Source organism: Periplaneta americana, chromosome 14 (genome assembly GCF_040183065.1).
Source record: "Periplaneta americana isolate PAMFEO1 chromosome 14, P.americana_PAMFEO1_priV1, whole genome shotgun sequence".
Taxonomy (NCBI): Eukaryota; Metazoa; Arthropoda; class Insecta; order Blattodea; family Blattidae; genus Periplaneta; species Periplaneta americana.
The window spans coordinates 153,580,244-153,602,986 of NC_091130.1; the positions used below are offsets into that span (position 1 = coordinate 153,580,244).

The 22,743-nt window shown below is 35.4% G+C and overlaps 1 protein-coding gene across 3 annotated transcripts in view; it reads right to left on the reverse strand.

Moving 5' to 3' along the window:
• Window positions 1-22,354, reverse strand: part of LOC138713872 (serine/arginine repetitive matrix protein 2-like) — a 66,338-nt gene extending 43,984 nt beyond the window's left edge. For all 3 annotated transcript variants that reach the window (XM_069846346.1, XM_069846345.1, XM_069846344.1), the window contains exons 1-6: window positions 22,232-22,354; window positions 14,729-14,923; window positions 12,254-12,473; window positions 6,010-8,441; window positions 3,499-3,634; window positions 363-622 (exon numbers count right to left, since the gene is read on the reverse strand). In XM_069846346.1, coding sequence (XP_069702447.1) covers window positions 363-622; window positions 3,499-3,634; window positions 6,010-8,441; window positions 12,254-12,473; window positions 14,729-14,923; window positions 22,232-22,249 — 3,261 coding nt within the window. In that variant the 5' untranslated portion in view covers window positions 22,250-22,354. The remainder of the gene's footprint in view (window positions 1-362; window positions 623-3,498; window positions 3,635-6,009; window positions 8,442-12,253; window positions 12,474-14,728; window positions 14,924-22,231) is intronic.
• Window positions 22,355-22,743: the final 389 nt, after the last annotated feature.

Here is a 22,743-nt window from a genome sequence, read left to right on the forward strand (position 1 = left end):
ATCACAAATTACAGTAATTTTATTTGCCGACTTTAATGTACTTTATTCACCGTTTTACAGTGTTCTTTGCTACTGACTGTTTTAGCTTGACAAGTGGCCTAGCTGCCATTCTCAGTCCTGATGAGCCAGGTCTCATCCCCAGAATACCTGATAAATCCTAAGATACAGGAGCATCAAATTCTTAAATCCCATATCAGCACCAGAAATCCTAGATCAAATGAGTAGGAAGTGAAGTGTGTTAGTAAAATGAAACAGAGAGATGGAAATATTCCAAGAAAAACTCTCTGCAATGTTTGCTTCGTCCTCACAAGGCTGGGGATTGAACCTAGGCTGACTGAATGGAAGCCTCAGCTGACACTGACCTTTGTAAGCCTCTCCGCTCTTCTCCTGCTCAGCTCTGTCCGCAGGTCTCCCTCCCTATTCTTTGCCGCCAACTCCACATCGCCGGTCTCCTTGCCTGACGAAGGCTCCAATTTTGATTCCATTTCAGAAGGAACGTCACTGGAAGTATTGTCTGCATTATCTACTTTCGATGCATCCTGCAACTCTCTACCAGTTTGTTGTTTCCCAGAAGTTTTCTTTGTTTCTTGTAATGATATGTTGTCTTCTTCTTTCGAAAGAACTATACACACACAAAAAAAAAAAAGTGATATGATTATGAAGGGTATTAAGAAAATACATAAATATATGCACTGGACAAAGATGATAATAGTTATTTATGGTACTTGTGAGGTAAGTGCATCTTTATTGCGCGAGTGGAAAGATTTAAGCACGAGGCGTCAGCCGAGCAATAAAGATCACGCTCACAAGTACCATACGTAATTTTATCCATGACCATAACGAAAAATTACGTTTTATAAAAGAAAATATGTTGAAGTCCTCATACAATCACATATCATGGCATGGATTTTAGAATCCATACATGTAGTAGGTAGGTCATAATGTAGGAGGCCATGATTAGTAAAGAATGGTATCTAAGGCATTGGATAAATAACAAATTATAATTAATTATATAATTTTAATATATATATATTTTTTTTTCATTTTAAACGTGTATTTTCGTCTTTTTGAAGTTTCAGGGATTATTTAGAAGTGTTCACGGGACTAATGTGATTAAAATAATTTTACATTTTACTTCTATAAACTTAAGAGGGATATTAAAACGTAATATTAACCATCGTGTCTGTTTAGCTCAGTTGACTAATGTGTATTGTTATAAAATCCTATAAACGCAACTTCGCAGGTTCAAGTCTCCTCGCCTCCCAAAAGGTAAATTATTATCAATTAAAAAAAAAAAATAGGTATTAGAATGCAATGCACAAATTACGACGTAGTAGATAGAGAAAAGAGAAGGAGATTGAGTGTATGTATATTTAAGAAATGGTAATAAAGAAGTAGAGGTAGTGACATCTAGTAACTAATATATTAACTTCTTGAGTAATAGTTGAGTGGAAAAGTAAACGTGTGTGCCCTGGTACTAGGAAAATACTAATGAACTGTGAGATAAAGTTCAAACTGTGAGGTAAAGTCTTTATCTCACTAGTGGAATAAAGTAATGTTGAATAAAAGCCTACTTTACAAACGCAAAAGTATTTTGTAAAGGCATGTTTTTCGTTATGGTCATGGATAAAAATATATATGTATGCAAGCACATTGTACAATGTTTCTCAATTTAAAAAAGGGAACATCTGCCCATCAATACACGGGTGACACTAGAATTCAGAAAACAGTAAGACAACAACTTTCTCATAAAGATAGGCTGACTATACGTATACGTATCGTTTTGAACAGAACAGTACCGTTATTTTGCTATGTCCTGCATGTCCCATCGTTTTAGTAAAAATATCAATTTCGTCTCATTTCTATAAAAACTTTTCTAACTAAAATATGCATAAATATTGGTCAATCATAATCCAAAATTTAAAATGCTTAATATATTGGATTGGTGCATTTTTAATGTTTGAAAATACCTACATTTTCAGAATTTTTGCAATTTAGTACAGTATCCATGGAAAGAATATTTCATATTATGAATATTATAATATGTTCAAAGGAAAAATTTCCGATTAAGTGTTGAAGTAATGAAAGTTATAACTTATGATAAAATTGTGACATGGAATGTGATAGCTTTTATGACAATGTATTTTGATTAAGGGCTGAGTGAATCTCAAAGCCGTTCTGGGGGTTTTGGCAATAAGAAATATCCCACCACTACCTGGAATTGAACCTGGGACCTTTCAGTCCGTAGTTCCTCTACCAACTAAGCTAACCAACCGCAACTGTGACTATCTTAAATTTATGATGAAGAATGCTCAAAATGCAGAACTCTCTCATCAGTGTCTAACACAATTTTTTTTTTATTTAGTACAATCATATGAAAAACACTCATGATATGATTATGATAAAATGCAGGCTCTCTCTCTCTCTACATGAACCCAAAGTTTTAGTTTTTGTGTATGTTCTGTACTGTAAGTTCAAGATTTTTATTAGACTATTATACTTTTACTAAGTCATACAAAAGGGTATCTGTCGGATACAGGGGGGAGAGCCATTAATCCTTCCCATTGAAGGCTTTAAGGAACCAACCTGGACAAATACCCAATGTCCCATCCCTACCTTCCCGTGGTGCAGCTGTTAGTAAGCATAATTTTACAAGGGAGGGGCTATTCATCAATTAGCACTGGTCAGCTTGATGAGTTAATGACCGAATTTGGTATAATTTTCCTCTATTCAATATCTAATTCCCTCTTTACCCTTTCCTATCCAGTCCTCTGACTGAACTCTTACTTTCTTCGACCCCGACAGTATTAGAGCATTCGAGGCCTAGGGGTTCATTTCACTTTCCTTCCTACCCTTCCTACTTTTCTGTTCCTAGTGCTGACCTGCTATGGCACTAAAATCGTCCTCCAGTGGCTTAAGGAGGGAAAGCTGGTGATCAACAAGATCTCCCAGCTAGGTCCAGTGGACCCGTCGACCAACAGCAGGTGTGGTCCTCCAGACATTCTGGGGGTTGTGTGTGAATGAAGTAGCCACCAAAACGTTAAAATATGGTGTTCACTTAAATCGGCTACAACTTGCCATTTAACCACTCCAATATGTTGATTCGGAACACCTCAAAATCTGTGCTTCAGTGGCTGGCCATGATAATATCTTTGAAAAATATTGGAGTGTAAGAGGTCAAATGACTTTATTGTCAAATGCCTGGCATCAGAAAACAACAACAACTTTTGACCAATAAAACAATACGGAACTACGTGTTCCAACCAATCATGGCTGCTTATCCTACAATTTTTATCACCTCCCTAGCATTTGTTTCTATGACATCCCTAGTATTTGTTCCTTTGTTGACAACATTGTACTTTCAATACGTGTACCTTTTAAAATGATTCAGGTTTATTTCATTACACTTAATTCAAACATTTCCATCACTTATCTTGTTTATATATTTACGTGAGTGTGTGTGTGTGTGTGTGTCAGTTATAGCTCTCACTTAATTACCTTGTTTCCGCCTAGCTGTGTCAACTGTACGATCACTTGTACTGCTTTTCTTTGCAAAAGATGAGGTTTTCTTGTGCTCCTTCTTTGCTTGTGGATTGCCCTGCTCGAGTAGTTTCGTAAATGGCAATACTCCAGGCTGAAAAATACGACAAAATAGATTTATTATCTTCAATGGAGATTTGCTCCAATTTTTTTTATGATAATGGCACAAACTAATTAATAGATCTCGGAATTTTAGGCACTTAAAAATTGCAAGTACCTAAAAAAAGGCCATGGATTTATCAAAATAGGCACTAAACATAATTTAGGCACTTAAAAATACAATTTCAAGCAGCTAAAATGTAATTTATATCCATACAAACTACAGTAACTTTTAAAAATGCAATTAATTAGTGAGTATTAAGCATTACTATATACAGTGACAAAAACAGTAAAAAATATTGTGGCTAGAGAATTTATTTTTTGTCAAGTCTCAAATGATGAATACCAGTACGTAATTTTTAATGAAATCATCGGCCTCATTGCTCTAAGGTTGCTAATACATAAGTGCTCATATTACAATTAAATTAATTAATTTACCAATGAATTTACAATTAACACATTCATAATTGGCATTGCAATACATAACATTTTTCTCTAATTTTCTATTGTGAAACTTTCCCTTTCTTAAGGCTCATTCACAATGAAAATTAAACATAACGTAAGCGTTAACTTAACGTTATAGTAATCAAGAAGTCATACCATCATTCACGATGGGAACATAAACATAATAGCAAACATACTTGGTAACCATGGAAACATAACGACGACGCCATTTCCTCATATTCTGTCGTATACTTCAGCGCTCCTCGATTGTGTTCTGTTTGCAAATCACGTAAGCATAAGCATGGAAGTTAGGAGTTTGCAAACTTTCATGTTAACGTCTTACGGTAATGTTTATGTCAATGCTTATGTGAATCATTGTGAATGATCCCATTTGGTAGCCTGGGTGCAAACTTCTGTGTTTATGTTACGGTTATGTTTAATTTTCATTGTGAATGGGCCTTTAGACAGAACCATTTTATAAGCCAAAAAAAATTCTTCCCAATGATCCGAAGCAATGGATGCATATTTAAATCTAGCAATATTTGCCACGCTGATTAATTTAGGGAGAACTACATCCTCCCGATTCATCACATTCCTACTGTCTGCTCAAGTTCTCAACAAAACCAGACACCTTCCAGGAATTTCTTCATTCCTACAACCAAACTATTAGAGGATATTTGAACCATACCCACCCCATGATATTCAAAACTTTCTCTTTCACTGCTACACCAAAAATTTAAAAATACATACGTAACAAACAATAATAATCAATTTTAGGCTTTTAAATCTCAAAAACAAATCTCAATGGGCAAAATAGACATTTTTAGGCACCATAAAATCGCTTTCAAACATTTATATTTTATATAAAATTTGAAGATACGCATTTAACTAGTTTCAGTTTATCCCTACAGAAAAATACTGGCATTTAATCTAAAATCCGAGATCTACAAATTAAACATGAAAGAAATGGATGAGTCAGGTTGACCAAATGGGGCAAGGGTTTGTTTGTTTGTTTGTTTGTTTGTTTGTGTGTGTGTGTGTGGGAGGGGGGCCTGCAAGTGTGCGTATATATACCTTTTTTTTTTTTTTTTTACGGTGAAGATTGGTATAAGCCCTATGCCCATAATATTGCAGATATATTAATAATTTTGGTAGGATCATTGCAAATAAGTGAAAGTCTCAGGAATCTTCTATGCCACATCAATAAATTTAAGAATCCAGTTATATTGTCACTCCAAAGCAGCTATTCTATCAATAGTCTCTAAACACACACCTTCATCTCAAACAGCAGAAATAACTAAAATGCTCTCTCAATTAATATCACTCAATAAAGGAATTGTATTCCAATGGATACCATCCCATTGTGGAATCCTCGGAAACGAGAATGTGGATGCTTTAGCAAAGAAGGGCAGCACTGCTACTTACAGACCTGTTACTAAATCTACGTATTACTCTGTGAAGAGATTTATTAAATCTACATACTTAGACTTCAACAAACAAAATTTGATAACACAATCTCAAGGGAAAAAATGGAACTCTCTGCATCACAATCCACAGTTGATTCCCGATTTACCACGAAAATCGTCTGTAGCTGCATTTAGATTGGCAACAGGCCATGATTGTTTGGCCAAACACCTGCATAGAATTGGAATATATCAGTCCCCTAACTGCCCACTGTGCAACTCAAACCAAGAAATGGATTCGGAACACCTCAAAATCTGTGCTTCAGTGGCTGGTCATGATAATATCTTTGAAAAATATTGGAGTGCAAGAGGTCAAATGACTTTACTGTCAAATGCCTGGCATTAGAAAACAACAATTATTTTGCATGGATAACAAGGATCTCCCCTTACTCGCCAAAATCGGGGTAAAATAATGACCATAAAATCACACCCCTACTAATGCGATATATATTCCTCTCCTTACCTTTCCACCTAGTCCTGTTTGAGTTTTCGTCCCAGATTTGAAGCGAGCTTCATTGTCGGACTCTGACTCTTCTTCAGACCAGAGATCGGCACTCTCCAACTCCAGACAAGGTTCATCCAAATCCAGTTCATCTCCATGGTCCAGCAGCAGAGAGTCATCATCCAATGTCTCCACTACGCTTTCAACTCTTTCTTCTGTTTGTTTTGGAGGAATTTCTTCAGCTTGCGTCCTCTCACTTTGTGGCAGCTTAGCTTTCAATCGTATCTTCTTGCCGTCTGGCCTCACCGGCGATGCTGATTCAAACTTCCGTCTTCTTGCTTCCATAAGTGCCAAATTAGTGTCACCCACTGCACTGTCATTTCTTTCAACGTTATTCTTTGCTGTTGAATCCAAGACTGGAATTCTGTCACCTACGACAGTCTGCAGTTCTTCCCTCGATCTTCTATCAGTCTCTTTCAGATCTTCGGCACTCTTGTCCCTCTTCTGGACTTTATTCCTAGGTTCCTTTCGTTTATCAGGTCTGGTCCTGTGCTGTTTCTTTCCAGCTCCTGATAAGGGAGAAATATTTCGTTGCCTTCCACAACTGCCCTCTTTCGTACTATGTACAACAGGGACGGTGGTGTTCCTGTAATCAGCTGTATGAACTCTTAACGGAGATTTATAGCGGTGAACGGTATTGGCCGTATCTCGTTCAGGTGATGGACTGAGACTGATGCTTGAAGCACGGCTGATGCTTCGGCTACGACGAACTGGGGACCGGGAATGTCTGGGGCTGCAACTGCGATCAACACGTCGTGGAGGCAGCGGTGACCTTGACCTGTGGTGGATATTATTCATCCTCGATTCTTGCAAAGGTCTGCGCAAATCTCTCGCGGGCGAGCGTCGATTTCTGGGAGGATGCCTGATAGCGGGAAGTCGCCTGCTAGGCGAATCTGATCTTCTCTGCCGTCCGTAAGGGGAAGGGGATCTATGTTTGCCACTGGGTGAACTAGCATTAGGAGAAATTTTCTGACTGGCAGATTGCCTAGGAGGGGACCAAGGTGACAGTTTTCGGCCAACTGGAGAGTGCCTTACCAGTGGCCTACCAAATGGAGAACGAGACAAACGTCTCCTTGGGGAGAGAGATCGTGACGCGCGACGTTTGGGAGAACGGGGAGACCCATGATGGAAAACTCTGTTCCCTACGGGTGACCTGCCCCTGGACACAAATCTCTCAGGACTGCGAGAGAATGAGCGGGAGTACCGACTTCTGGGGGGAGACGGATTTCTCCGAGGTGGGGAAAATCTCCTTGGAGGAGAAGGGTTTCTTCGTGCCGGAGATGGAGACATTCTCCTTCGAAGAGGCGAAAGAGGTCTGCTAGGTGACTCTGAAATTCTCCTGGATCTAGGAGATACATGTCTCGGGAGTGGAGAAGGTGATCTTGCACGTGGAGAAGGTGACCTTGCACGTGGAGAAGGCGATCTGCGTGGAGATGGCCACCATCTTGAGTCAGGTGACCTATGGGGGGAAGGTCGACTTGATCGTGGAGACTGTCTTCTATGCCGTGGTGAGATTCTTGATGAATGGTGCCACTGCTGAGGAGGAGATCGTGAATACCTCTTCCTTGGTGGCGATCTAGCACATCTTATAGGAGACCTAGATCTTGATTTTGTATGATGAATTGGTGATCTTGACTTTGTATGATGAATTGGTGATCTAGATTTCCTACTTCTTGGAGATCTAACAATTCGATTCCTGACAGGGGAATAACCAAATCTGCTCCTTGGAGATGCAGTTCTAGACCTTCTGTTCTTGACTGTTGATGTGTTACTGTTGTATGGAGATTTTGACCTTGATTTCCTGCTGGAAACAGGCGGCGAATGTCGAATTGGTGGGGATACATTGGAGTTGTGGTGTACAGTACTTGGCTTTGCACTTTTTTCTTTTTCATTCGGAAAATCGTCTTTATGATGAGATAAAATATATGAAGAAGACACATTGTTTTGCGGCACAGATACCGAAAGAGATTCAGCTTTGGCTAAATCTGAAGAATCGTTCGTCTTCTGTTCACCGGAGTCTAACAACACAGGTACAACTTTTGAGGTAGATTTACCTCCCTGACTTTCCCGACTCTTTGAAGTATCACAGACATTATGTTTTGATTTGCGTACTGACGCTTTCTTGTGTTTGTGGGAATCTGAACTTGGCTTCACACTATTACTAACAGGTACACTTGGTTCACTTTGCATCTCCTGCTCCAGCTGATCTATCAGTTTCTCTAAACTATCTTCGTCCTCAGAAGCTTCCATCAATATTACATCCGGATCATTTTCCAACTCAGCAGCAGCTCCAGAACCTACTGATTCCTTGTCACTCGTTTCACCATCATCTTCACTTTCATCTCCTGATGACATTGAGTTGGAATCATCGTACCGGCTGAATTTTGTAGAAACTGAAACAGGTATGGCAATTATAAGTACATAAGAACCGGTAAGTAATATTAATTAAATCTAAAGATGAGTGGCAACCAACTGTTTTTAAAATAAAATAAATCTAGTAAATATACATATAAATTCAATACTTCCTCCTCGAAATAAAAAAAAAATAAATAAAAATTGCTAAATTTATTAAAAATATTTCACAACAAATTTAAATATTTTTATGCTCGACCATGCCGAAATGTAGTAATTATACACCTGGTAGCAGCCCTTTAATGGACCTCATTAAAGTACACCTATTCATTAAAGTTCAAGTTTTCCACCAATCAGAAAGCAATATGAAAGAGCAAGTATCGATTATTCTGATATGCAATCGAAAGACAACTAGCGAAACGTCACGGAGGCTGGAAATCCAATACTGTCGCAGAAGGTTATGTTCTGTTACTATAATAGTTAGCGTTAATTGTAAATAATATTCAAACAAATTCAATTTGTCATCTCGTTTTTCAATGTCCAAATCAATTTCAAGGTTATATCAAGATGAATGTTTATTTTACTCTCTAGATTATATCAAGGTCAATGACATTCGTTTCTCGGAAAAAATCAATACTTTTACGTCTGCGCACATCTCACAACTTACGAGATATTGCACAAGGTCAGTTCCGCTACCCAGTCAGATAAGAATAACATGAATACTTATGAATAATTTCAAGTTAGAAATATGGTCGAGCATAAAAATATGGTCGCTTGTGCTCGTTTCATAAACATACTCGCGTCTTAATTATTACCATTATAGGCTCGTTGCATAATGTATTATTTACAGTTTACTTTGGAGGTATAAACTACACCTAGAATGACAAGCAGAAAAAAAAAAAAGTACAATTTAGGAGATTTCAAGGCATATAAATTTTATTCAAAACAGAAAATGCTAGCTTATTTTCATTAACTTTCATTGTTCTATATTATGAGACCTGAGTTGCAATGTACAATGAATACCTTGTGCAAATTTTCAAGTGAAAATGATTACTCTAATTCTATTGCTGTCACTCAAACACACCCTTCTCTTTCTAAAATTTGGCAACAAAGTTGTTTTCCCTACTTCCACATCCAGTTGCTTCAAGCAAGATGCCTAGCCACTCCTTTCTCTACCTGCATAAAAACAATAGACAAATATTTGTTGTGATTCGTGAAAATTTAGGGTCAGGGCCATTTTGCACATTTCACAGACCAGAGGAAGATGAAAGAACATAATTCTAAGAAATTCAAAGAACGAAGAAAACCAACACTGGATATAGACAAGTGTATAAAAGTCTCAAAAGATAAAAAATATGCTGAATATGACCAACAGATAATTAAAATATGCTCCATCAGGATAAAATTGCCAAATATGCACAAATATGCTCTAACATGGTACCTTAATATAATATTTTTTTTTCATAAAATGGGTTACTGTATACTTCAGCAACTCATTGACTTCATACAAAAATATATGTGAAATCATGAAAATCCTAGCCCTACTGATTAATGTACAACCTTCAATGATGTCCTCTGCCATGTCGATGTTTTATGTTTTTGCTGCAATTTCTACATTTATCATGTACTGACTCTTTTAAGACATACTGTTTATAGTTTCTGGTTACAAGATCAACAACAGTAGTAGTAGTAATAATAATAATAATAATAATAATAATAATAATAATAATAATAATAATAATAATAATAATAAAAATTCACTGGTTTGAGTCGTCATGGGAAAGAAATTTTGTCGTGAAATTTTGGGCAGTGTATGCAACCAGTGCCCACCCAGTATTGTGATAATTTGGAGAGCTAGATAGCAAAATTCAGTTTTTAAAACGAGTTACAACTATTATTGTTATTATTATTATTATTATTATTATTATTATTATTACAATTTGAAGGGGCATGACTGGAATAAATCTTTCAATCATTTCTTCTTTACTGTTAACAAAACTTTTCAGGTCTGATAAAGCATTGATTTTGTGGTCCCTTCTTTCCAACCAAGATTCTGAGTTAATGTCATAATTAACTTGGTATTTATAGGTTAACAAATGGCATAACTCCGCTGAAGGAGGTTACTATGCGCAGGAGGCGGAGTCTTCCTTCATTAACATGAACCATTGTCACATTGATTGGCAAGTCATCTCATGCATCACTGCTATCACTTGAACTTCTGACGAAATTATTCTGTCACTTTCACTGTCTAATACATTGGCACTACAAAAATATTGTTCTTAGTTATTTTTCACGTGCTCAACACATTTCTTCCACTAGTCTTTTCCATATTCTACGAAAAGGCAGCGACAGAATCGTTCCTTTACATTAAGTGGAATTTTAGTCTGGCATTTATGTAAATGAAACCAATCAAAACAATAAATGCTTATTTTTAAAGCACTGTTGGGTTTTGAAGATAAATAATGTTTATGTATGCTCGAGTTACGTGCACGACCTTGAGCAGATATAAACATTTTAACAAGTGATAATATCTTGTAGACTCATTCTATTAACATAGGGATTTTATCAACAAAGTATAATGTATTTAGACGATTTCATACACTGCAACTAACCATTTATCTTTTCAAGGAAAAAAGTTATCGTTGAATGATTTCTACTTCAAAAACATATTTTCCCACACTACAACAGTATGAAACAAACCTCAATTAAGAAGTCTTACATTTGTTATATTGCGGTGACTCAAACATGTTAGAAATCTCCAAACAATACTATTCAATATGCTTTTTTCCTTATTAGAATATGAATAATAAGTACAGTGAAACCTCTCATTTACGGACATCGAAGGGACGTAACAATCTGTCCGCATCTGGGAAGTGTCCTTTATTGGGAAGGAGGCTCCCCAATCTAACAGTACATTTATAATATGCATTATGTATCCCTTCATGCTTTAAATGAAATGTATTACTGTAGTTTAATTCTAAATACAATCTACTTTACTAAAGTGCATTCTTTGCAACTTTGAACTAGAGTAGATAAGACCGAAAAAGGAAAATACAGTACTGTACAATGCAATTTTATTCTAGGTCTAGAGTTATGCAGTATTGTAATTTACAGTTTTAAACTTAACTTTTACTTCAGGTGCCATGTCTCTCGAAACAGTACAACTGATTGAAGTGAAGACAATAATCCTACTAATCCCATCATGTGTCGAATACAATTTCACGATTGAGGAAACCTTGGACCCATCAGACAAGTGAAATTTTATGACTTTGTTTATCCACCCTTTTCCAGCTAACAAGAGTAGCCAGTTGGGCTAGTGGTAGCCTATGAGACCCTTATTGTCATTTTTCAAGTTAAAGAATTTCTGTACAGTTCTCAAAACTAAATTTTCCATTTTTGCAACACATTAAGTCTTGAAATCCAAGTTCTGTCCGCAGTCAGGAGGTAAAACAAGCTTTAGGACTGTGAAACAGCTGTCCGTGTCCGTGTCTGAGAGTGTCCGTAAACGAGAGTTAAATTTATCATTACTTCTATATTATTTCAGTTGGGACACAAAAATCTGTCCGTATATGAGGAGTGTCCATATCTTGGGGGTGTTGTAAGGAGAGGTTTCACTGTATATAAAATATGAAAATATTCTGCTTCATTGAAAGTTTATGTAAGTAACGTCGTCTTTCGTTAATTGGCTGACAATTAGGAAGGAGGAGGTGAAGAATATATTGCGTCACTCTTTAAGATTGATGCATGCGCAGACCAATGGAATTTACTAAGTTGTTCCTCTATAGTTATGGAGTTATATTATGTAAGAGACTACGAAAACCAGTTCCAGGCATCTGCCTGTACTTATACATACCTGCAGGTTCGTCATTTGTGGGTCCCTGGTCACTCTCAATTTTACAGTACCGATGCTGTGGCAGCCCCAACTTTGGAGCATCGCTACTAGTCCCTCCTAAACCTCGTCCTCTCCCTGGTGGTCTGTGATCATTAGAGCTGTTTGCACCAGGGGAAGGTTCGTTGCTCATGGGAACAATAGCAATTAAGTTTGAATTCATTCGGTGTCTCTGGAAAACAGACTAAAAGAAAAATACTCCAATTAACAACTAAAACTTCCAAACACAAAGTTCATGAACATGTAGTGTGTACAACATAGGATGTATATCATGTAGCATTACTCAATTATTTGTAAGCAATTTAAATTCTACGCGGTATGGAATGTTTTCACACTGTTTCAGACTAGGGATCAGCTCAGATGGTGATTTGTAAGAAAAATTCCTATTTAAGGAAAAACAAGTAATCCCTCACAAACTCAATTTATAAATATATTGTGTGGAAACCGTCTGTATGCTTAAAAAAATAGACTGAATCAACCTCGAACAATGTTTAACATATACAAAAAACCCGTATCAATAATCCATTCAATACACAATACTTCTACCCACCCTACATCTCATAAAATTAGCAAATTTAGGTATTTAATTGACAGAATGATTACAACTCCTCTAAATTAAGCTAATTACAATAAAGAATATAAATACATTTTAAAATTGCCAACAGAAAATGGTTTTAACAAATAATAAAAAAAATTGATAAACAAAAGAAAATCTAAATTATCTATGAAGAAATTTATAACATTAACATCTGAAAATACACCAGCGAAAAAATCATGACTTGGAATGACCTATTTTGGAAAGATTTCTAACAGGTTAAGTAACTTTTTCAAAAACCACAACATCATAGTCCCCAGAACAAATAATAAAACAACAGAATATCTATTAATACTCAGGCTTATCTCATTGGTGGCATTTATAGATTGAATTGTAAAAACTGTCCCAAAACATATATTGGTCAGACCCATAGAAATTTTAAAATTAATATAACGAACATAATGCTGAATTCAAATACAACCATAATAAATCAAAATTTGCCATGCACCTCATGAACTTACAAATATTAAGGACACACTACAAATAGTAAAAGTCATAAAAATAATAATATAATTGACACTTCTGAGGAATACTTTATCACAAAAACATTTAACCAAGGTACCCCAATTTTAAATGAACAAATTAGTAATTCATTGAACCCACTATACAACTTATTCAAATTAATTACCAAGACAAACCCCACTTGAACCCACACATACAACCCCCACCCCATCACCGACGTCATATGACGCACATTAGCATATATATATATGCACTATGTGAACACGATGCGAGAATTCAGTTACAGCCAAGTCTGCACAAAGCACACAGCAAGTTCCTCAATCCTCACCATTACGTAAGTCTTAAACTATAAACATTTTCAAAAAATTTTCAAACAGATACAAAATTTATATCCCAATTAGTTTCTTACAATACTTAATTCGTGTTTACTCTTGTTGCCAAACTTTCAGAACAGCCCCGAGGTTCACTCAGCCTCCTATAAAATTGAGTACCGGGTCTTTCCCGGGGGTAAAAGGCGGTCAGAGCGTGGTGTCGACCACACCACCTCATTCTAGTGCCGAGGTCATGGAAAGCATGGGGCTCTAGCTCCATGCCCCCCAAGTGCCTTCACGGCATGTTACAGGGATACCTTTACCTTTACTTAGTTCGTGTTTACAGTAAAACTCAGCCAAGCTGACTCTCGCAACGTGAGATTATCTTCCATAGAAAGAAATTGTACAACTTCCACAATGTAACAAACTACAGTCACGTCATGTGTTAATTTTAATTTATTGAATATTTTAAATTTTAACCATATTTATTCTGTGTATAATTTATATATTGTTTATTGATTCTTAACCAATTACGAACTTACTGTGATCACATTTATGTGTTATTGTGGATCTGAAAACATATTATCGAAAAAAAAAAACTTTGATAAGCATATAGATGGTTACCACACAATATATTTATAAATTGTTACCTGCTTATCGGCCTGTTACCAACATAATCATAAAAAACATAAAACCTCAGAGATTCGTTAAAAAGGGGTTCTACTGTATATGAAAAATAAAATGTTCATATTATGGTGTTATCCATGTCAAATATCACGCAGCAGTCTCAAGGATATGTGGCAACAGTGTATCTGATCGCTCTCTTTCTCTCTCTGCTCTGAGCTTGCGGATGATTTGACATCTGAGATGGCCCCAAGCCTAGTCAGTGACTCGCTTGTAAACTTGCACTGAAAGTTTACTGGTAATAATAATAAAAAAAAAAAACAGAGAGAGACAGAGATATGGAAACAATATGCGTCCTAAGACCACATAAGACAAAACCCAGCAAGTACACTGTTATCTTACAAGCTTACTTATCTTGTAATCTGTAATTAGAGTGCGGACACTTACATTTCTTCCTGGACGCGACCTTCCCATGCCACCCCGAAAACCACGACCAGGATTGGACCCAGGTACTGGAAGCTGCTGCAACAGCTGTGGTTGTGGCTGTGGCTGAACACTCGAAGGCTTGTTGGTGCGAAGCGTCTGCAAGGCAGCCAAACGAAGAGCCTCCAAGTCTTCATCATCATCATCACATTTCTGCAACTTTACACACAACACCAATATTTGATGAATATAGAATTCAAGCCTTAACGAAAACAAAAAACACTATTTGCCACAGTACAAAACACACTCGCGTATAAAAGGCCCCATACAAACTCAAGTTCACAGGCAAGTCTCCTTGTTTATGGGCGAAGAGTATTAAGGCGTTTGGCCTTTAGACAAGCCTCCAGACTTCTAGGCCTGCTTGAAATTTTCCTACTGTATAGTCCGAATCAGTTTACTTAACATCCTAAGGGTGAAACCTAATTATTTTTCCCCCATTACTACATATCCTAGTGGATTATGGTGATTTTCTAGTTTGAAGGTTGAATTTTCTTTTGTCAACTTCGTTTCGAATTTCGATACTGAGAAATACTACAACTGGTAGTGATTTTCTAACTGTTATGTTGGCAGCAGTAACAATCATTGACAGTAGTGCAATTTTATAAAATTAAAATTGTTCTAGATTTCTGAGCTGATTATTTGAAACTTTAAATCTGAACATATTAATAATGAATTAATATCAGTATTATATTAATACATAACAGTTGCTTTATATGTTGCGTTGTGGTTACAATTCAAGATTATAGTCAGATAAGTGTATATAAATATAAAACTTGGTGTGATAGCAAAATTATTAGAAGTAAGTAAGTATTCTTAAGCCCACCATTCAAAGTGGCATTCAGTTTTCGGAGTTTGTACAAATCATTTTGGTGATCAAACAAAATACATTTTTGGGTTAATTCTCGTGAATTGTAAACTGTTTAGTCAAAGGAATGAATTTCATGTTGTCAGACAAAATACATTTTAATATTAGATCATATTAATCTACTAATTTCCAACATAATGTGCGAGAGGTCAAGGAGAAAAATGCAGGTCTATTCTTTCACAAATTATTGAACCATTTAGAAAACATCTCCCAACATAAAGATGAGATGTAGTAAATAAGCAAGACATCGTTATTGTTAATAATATTATTATTATTATTATTATTATACAGGACATAGTGATTTTACCCTCTTTGATGATATCTGATATTAGTTGGCAACACTGAAGAGACGACCAAATTAGCCTTTTAGGAACTGCTTTTTCGTGATCTTCACTATAGCATTCTCCAAATAAAGTGACAGAAAAAGAATAAACATGGAAAGAAATGATACTGCGATCATATGGTCGAGATTTCATTGTTACGTTTTGCACGCAGCAAAATGGCGACAAGCTATGAAAGCTAAGATTCAAGGAGCTAATACCATGTATTTTTCTTAGAACATATAAAAATGTATAAATTTTTTCCATGCTTATGAAAAATGAAAAACGTTATAACAACACTTATAAAGTGAAACTATAGATATACTATTTGAAAACAGCGCTAAGGAATCACAAACAAATGAATGCAGAAAAATGGAGGAAATGTATTTCTTGGGTAATCACATTTTTCCATGGGAAATAACTGACTTCAACGACCTCTTACGTGTTCTTGGTGAACTATAAGCATTTATGGGCAATCATTCAATTCACTGTACTTGGTCCTATATTGTACTGTCTCTACACTTCAGACATTCCGACTAATCTCAAAACTAAAACACTTCTGTACGCTGACACAGTTATATATAGGTATATACAGTGTTAAATTCAGTCCTCAATCCTACTGTCTCTGCAGTTCAAAACCACGTACTTCTATTACAGGAATGGCTTAAAGAATGGCGTATTTCTTTAAATCCAGAAAAATGTCAGTCAATAATTTTCTCCAAGTGTTTAAAAAGACCTCGTGACAAAATAAAAATATGCAATCAAGAAATTCAACATAGCGACCATGTAAAATATCTTGGTATTACTCTTGATAACAAATTGTTATGGCACAAGCACATAAAATCCGTAACAACAAAGGGCTCTCTTAGAATATCTCATCTTTACCCCCTGTTCAAATCTCCTGTTCTCAGTCTAAGAAGAAAAGTCATGCTATACAAAATGCTGATTTTACCGATCCTAACTTACGTTGCCCCAGCTTGGTGTTATATTCCAAAAACAGTGTTTCAACCTCTTCAAAGTGTTCAAAATAAAGTGCTACGAATAATACATAATTCAGACTGGTACACAACAAATGCACACATACACTTTGATTTGGACATGACATTTCTGAAAGACTCATTACATGAACAAGTTAAGAAGTTTTATAACAGTGAAAATTCATTCATCAAGCGTCTTGGCCAATACAATGCAAATTTCTACAAGAAACACAGAACACCAAAATCTTTTTTAAGTGAATAACATGCACTTTTCCACAACCTCCGACTTCCTAACATCTACATTAATGTCTCTGTGCCCAATTGTTTTGACAGCTGGACATTAACAATACTTGTGCATTATTATTTGAATTTACACTAAATATGAAATGGCAGAAAACATATCTGTTTTGGTACTTTATCAATAAATAGCTGAATGTGGGAAAAAAAAAAAAAAAAAAAAAAAAAAAAAAAAAAAAAAAAAAAAATCCAATTCAGACAAACCTCTCTGTACAGACTTATCTTCAGGTTGTCTTTGCATATATGGGGCCCTTAAGGTGCGCCCTCTTTTTGTACAAATTTTTTGAGAACAAACTATCTCTGCATATTATGATGAATTTACAGTATTTATTTCTAATGTAACCAGGTTGTCTTTCGACATTTCTGGTCTTCTCTCCTGGCAGTGGCTTAGGTGTAATTTACTTCTGAAGTTGGGGTGCCTGGCAGACAGAATTACATTACCCCGATGATATAATCAGGTGATCATGATTATGTGGTGCCAGAAGAGGTCTTAAATCTAAACTTAACAAATATAAAGTAATACCAGATCTACTTTCAACAAATACCTAATCCAACTAGAAAAAAAAATAGCTTTTAATTTTCGTCAAATCCAAAAATTTATCTCATAGCTAAATGAAGAGTAACTTGAAACTTCTTCTAAATCAGAATCCAAGTCCTCATACAACAAACTGTCCTCTGTACCATTCAATGCATTACTAACACCATACTTCTTCTCTCTCCTGCTACCAAGGGGGATAATAGTATTACCCCACTGATGATTTTTGAGTATTGTTTCCATTTTTCTCCATATTTAATCCGTAGTTTAATTTTCATTTCTGAGTTTGTCCGATTCCAAATTGTTTTCTTTTGTGTTATTTATATTATTAATATTGTTATTTATATTATTATGGCCATTGGTTTCCAATTATTTTTATTTTTATTACTCTGTGTTATATATGGTTATTCTAAAAGCGACTTATTAGTGGATCCTTTTTTCAAGATGCCCATTGTAGTATAGTTGGTGTTTAAATGCTTGAATTTCAACAAAGAACTAAAATTTGTTTTATTGGATTTTTTTTTATTTCTTTAGAAGTTTCTATAGATATTTTACAGTTTTATTTTATTGTAAACAAATGTTTTGGAGCTGTTCATGGTTGTATAGACTGCAATCCCATTTTTAACTTTCAACGAATAACAAATTGGAAATCATTTGAATTGTTAGTACTGTGTTGTCCACTATGTCAAAACAGCGTTTAGTATTTGGTCTTGGAATGGAGGCAAGTTTAAATTTACTGTATACCGATATGTTAGCTTATAGTGTCACTAGTAACATAACTGAAGTTCATTAATTTTGGTATAGCCTAGGCCTACGTTTTCAACAATATGGAATAGGAGTTTTCAACCAATCTGTACTTTAAAGAACAGGACGATTGTTTTACATTTTTACACTTTCTGGAGGTCTAGTCAAATACATAAATTGTTAAATATTCCAAATGCTTACAAAGATATGTGATTTTTATGGGGGTAATTGTATTACCTTCCTTAGTAATAGCACAGTCTAGTATATACAGTCACGAAGCTTAAGTTGTGAGGGTGCTAGGAACAATAGACTGTGCCGGTACTATTTCGCATTGTCTGTGATGAGATGATAGTAGCGATCCTAGTGGTTAACAACTATCTATGGATGCATATTTCCTACGTATTGAGCTTCGTGACTGTATATACTAGACTGTGGTAATATTAAGTTGTAATAAACCTTGGTAGCAGGAGGGTTAAAGATTGAACCATCTCTCAGTTTTCATAGCATCCAATAGGGCTTTGACCCATTCACAATCTCAGTTTCAGCATGTAAGACGCACTCTGTTTTTCAGACCCATTTTCAAAGAAATTAGTGCATCTTATGTGTCAGCAAATATAGTATATCATGAAAATTACAAAACTTTCCAATTACACAGATTATGTAGACATTAAACAGGATCTACTGGAGTTCATACCCAGCAAGAGGATGTACAGTAGAAACTGGTCATTTTTGGCAAGTGGAAAAAGATGCACAGTAGCATAACGCTAGTCAACGGTTAGGATTTCGAAGAGAGTTGAGGGTAGGACAATGGAAGGGCTTGCTTGCTCCATTCAGTTTAAGATCCTGTTAGAAAACTTCCGAGTCAGTCCAGTTCAGTTCAGTTCCTGCAAGGCAGTCATAAGTCTCGGTTCTAATAGTGATGAAGTGTTATTACTGAATTTAAAACAGTGTGTACACATGTAGGTGTTAGGTTTTGTTAACATTAAGACACAAAAATGACTTCTGTAACAACAAAGCTGAAGGGAAATGAAAGCAATACTTGGGAAATAATACAATGAAACTTCCCAATAACGGACATTGCTGGGAGAAAAATAAATTCGTTATTAAGAAGTGTCCGATATTTACAAATCAGTGACATAATCATTGCCATTATTTGCATTTAATACTACACAAATAAGTGTAGAAACATGAATAATCTTTATTTTAATACATTTGTCAGATCAATAAGCATCTCTTTTTAAAGCTGTAATGTAACTTGTTTGTTTCTATGGTAGGCCCCTAATTCTTTTTTTTATCTTCAGTCAAACAGTATTGCTTTGCCATTATTCGGCACCATACATAGTCACTTTGGGAGTGAAGTTACAAAATTGATGGGTTAAATGAGGGGATAACTGATATGAAGCCGAGGAATGTGAAAATCATTTAAGTACATTTTCTCTCCCATGTGTAGGGTGGGGGGATACCGAAGTTTCACCCACAATTAATTTACAAAAATGAAAATAAACAAATACTACATCCAACTTTTACAATACATAAAAGTCCTACATAGCCTGTGAATGTTTATATGCATAGATGTACTAATTTTGTTCTCTGTTATATTAATTTTATTCTCTGTTATATTCATTCATTCATAGTGTTCTGTCCAAGGGCAGGTCTTTCACTGCAAACCCAGCATTCTCCAGTCTTTCCTATTTTCTGCCTTTCTCTTTGTCGCTTCATATGACCCATATGCCTATATCTTAATGTCGTCTATCATCTGATATCTTCTTCTGCCCCAAACTCTTCTCCCATTCACCATTCCTTTCAGTGCATTCTTCAAAAGGCAGTTTCTTCTCAACAAGTGACCCAGTCAAATCCTGTTCCTCTTTCTGACCAGTTTCAGTATCATTCTTTCTTCACCCACTCTTTCCAACACAGCTTCATTTCTTAGTCTATCTGTCCATTTCACACGTTCCATTCTTCTCCATATCCACATTTCAAATGCATCTACTCGTTTCTCTTCACTTCGTCGTAATGTCCATGTTTCTGCCCCATACAATGCTCCACACAAAGCACTTCACTAGTTTCTTCCTTAGTTCTTTCTCCAGAGGTCCCCAGAAGATGCTCCTATTTCTATTAAAAGCTTCCTTTGCCATTGCTATTCTCCTTTTGACTCCTTGGCAGCAGCTCACGTTACTGTTTATAGTATACTCAAGTATTTGAAGCTGTACACTTTCTCTACTGCCTCATTTAGAATCTGCAAGTTTACCTTCTTTACTTTTCTTCCTATGACCATGGGTTTCGTCTTATGTTGTATTTATTTTGTATGAAATTATATTCTTACACAATGCAAACTTTTGGAAAGTGGAATATTGTTCTAAACATATAACATAATCTGTACTGCACATTACCTACATTCTGCATTAAAATAAATCTACAATTTTTGTCTGTTTTTAGCAGCCTTTGTACATTTTAACGTACAACATAAATTGCGCTGCATACTACAATGAGCAATACAGGAAATGTATCATTATTATTTTTCTTTTTGCAATCTTCGTACATTTTAACATAACATAATAACATAAACTGCACTGTACATTACATTATGCATTAAGTTAAAATAAATCTATTTTTTTTTATTTTGGTACAGTTTAACATACAATGACATAAATTGTACTGTACATTAAAATAAATCTACATTTTTTTTTTTACAATAACAAACTGTACTGATCATTAAAAGAAATCTAGGTTAAACTAGTGCTAAGGCAGTTCCCTTCTTACTCCGCTTTATACATTTTGCATAATATACGAATCCGTGACAGGTTAGGTTTGGTTTTAGGCTTTTTTTATGACTTGCATATACGATCAACTGCATCTCAGCCAAAAAAAAAAAAAAACTAAAAAATTCAACGATTTTCACTTCCGAAATCACCGGAAATCATCAGCGCTGCTTGATTTTCAGAAACGGATTAAGCCTACTGGTATGAAACGAGGATGTCTTTAATGTGACACCCTACATCTCAAAATAGCCTATATGTAAATTACTCTTCACCTTTCACAGACAGAACAGGCCTACTCAAGTGTCAAAGTTCTATTGCTCCAGAATGAATGAAAGTATGTACTTCATATAAGTACTGTGCGCAAGTCTAGACAAGAACATACATCGCGACCGTATTACAAACTCAATGTTTTGCTATCAATAGAGAAACATAGGCTATACTTATACCTACCATCTTTAACGGAAAATGTATACCATCCAAATAACACTATGTAACACATATGTGAGCATTGATAATTAACTCAATTCTTATCTATTTTAACCCAGAAATACAAATTAAAATTATTCGAAGTAGGTACAGCTTTACCAATGCAATACACTCATTACGATTCAGTTATAATTTGGTTCAAATCGATCCCAATCTACACGCCACAAATATAAGTTATCCAATCTTTAATAAACAGTATCCAGATTGTTAGAAAATATTCTAAGCTATATACTTACACCTACCATCTTTAACGGAAAATGTATAGCAAATAAATAACACTATGTAACACATATGTGAGAAATGACAATTAACTACGCTGTTCTATCCAAGCCACACCATAAAGAACATCGTATGTGCTGTTGATGATTGCAACGCAGATACAATTACTACACAAAAATAATTACATATACATAATTCAATAATATAACTTCAAGCAATATAATTCACAGTTCTCTACACAAAACACTACTTAAATAAAACTCACTTTGTCGTATAACGCCATTTCGCTTTGCTATCTTCCTCAGAACGCGACTACTACACTGTCATGGCGGTCCATGGCTGACTATATTCAGCGTCGCCAACGGAATTTATGAAAAAGTCGTTAAGCAGCAGTGAAAAATCGCTAAATTACTTTGTTATTAATGAACAAAATTTTATTTCTGTAGCTGATAAGACTTTATAAAGTCGCTAAATTATATGTGGACAATATAAGAGTTTCATTAATTTTGCCGCTGACTAGTTATTAAAAGTAATTAGATCTAGTGACATAGTAGCAGCACAGACTATATTTCTAGCGTTGGTAGCTCAAACCTGAGATTGCGAAACAAAAGGAAAAAAAAAAAAAAAAAACAAGCAATAAATAAAATTCTCACAGTTGCTTCTGAGTTTCAAAACATATTAATGTACGATCAATAATGCGTTCATTAAAATTATTACGTATTATTATTAATTCACTCATATCCAGGAAAATTTTATATTCATCAATCTCAAACCAAC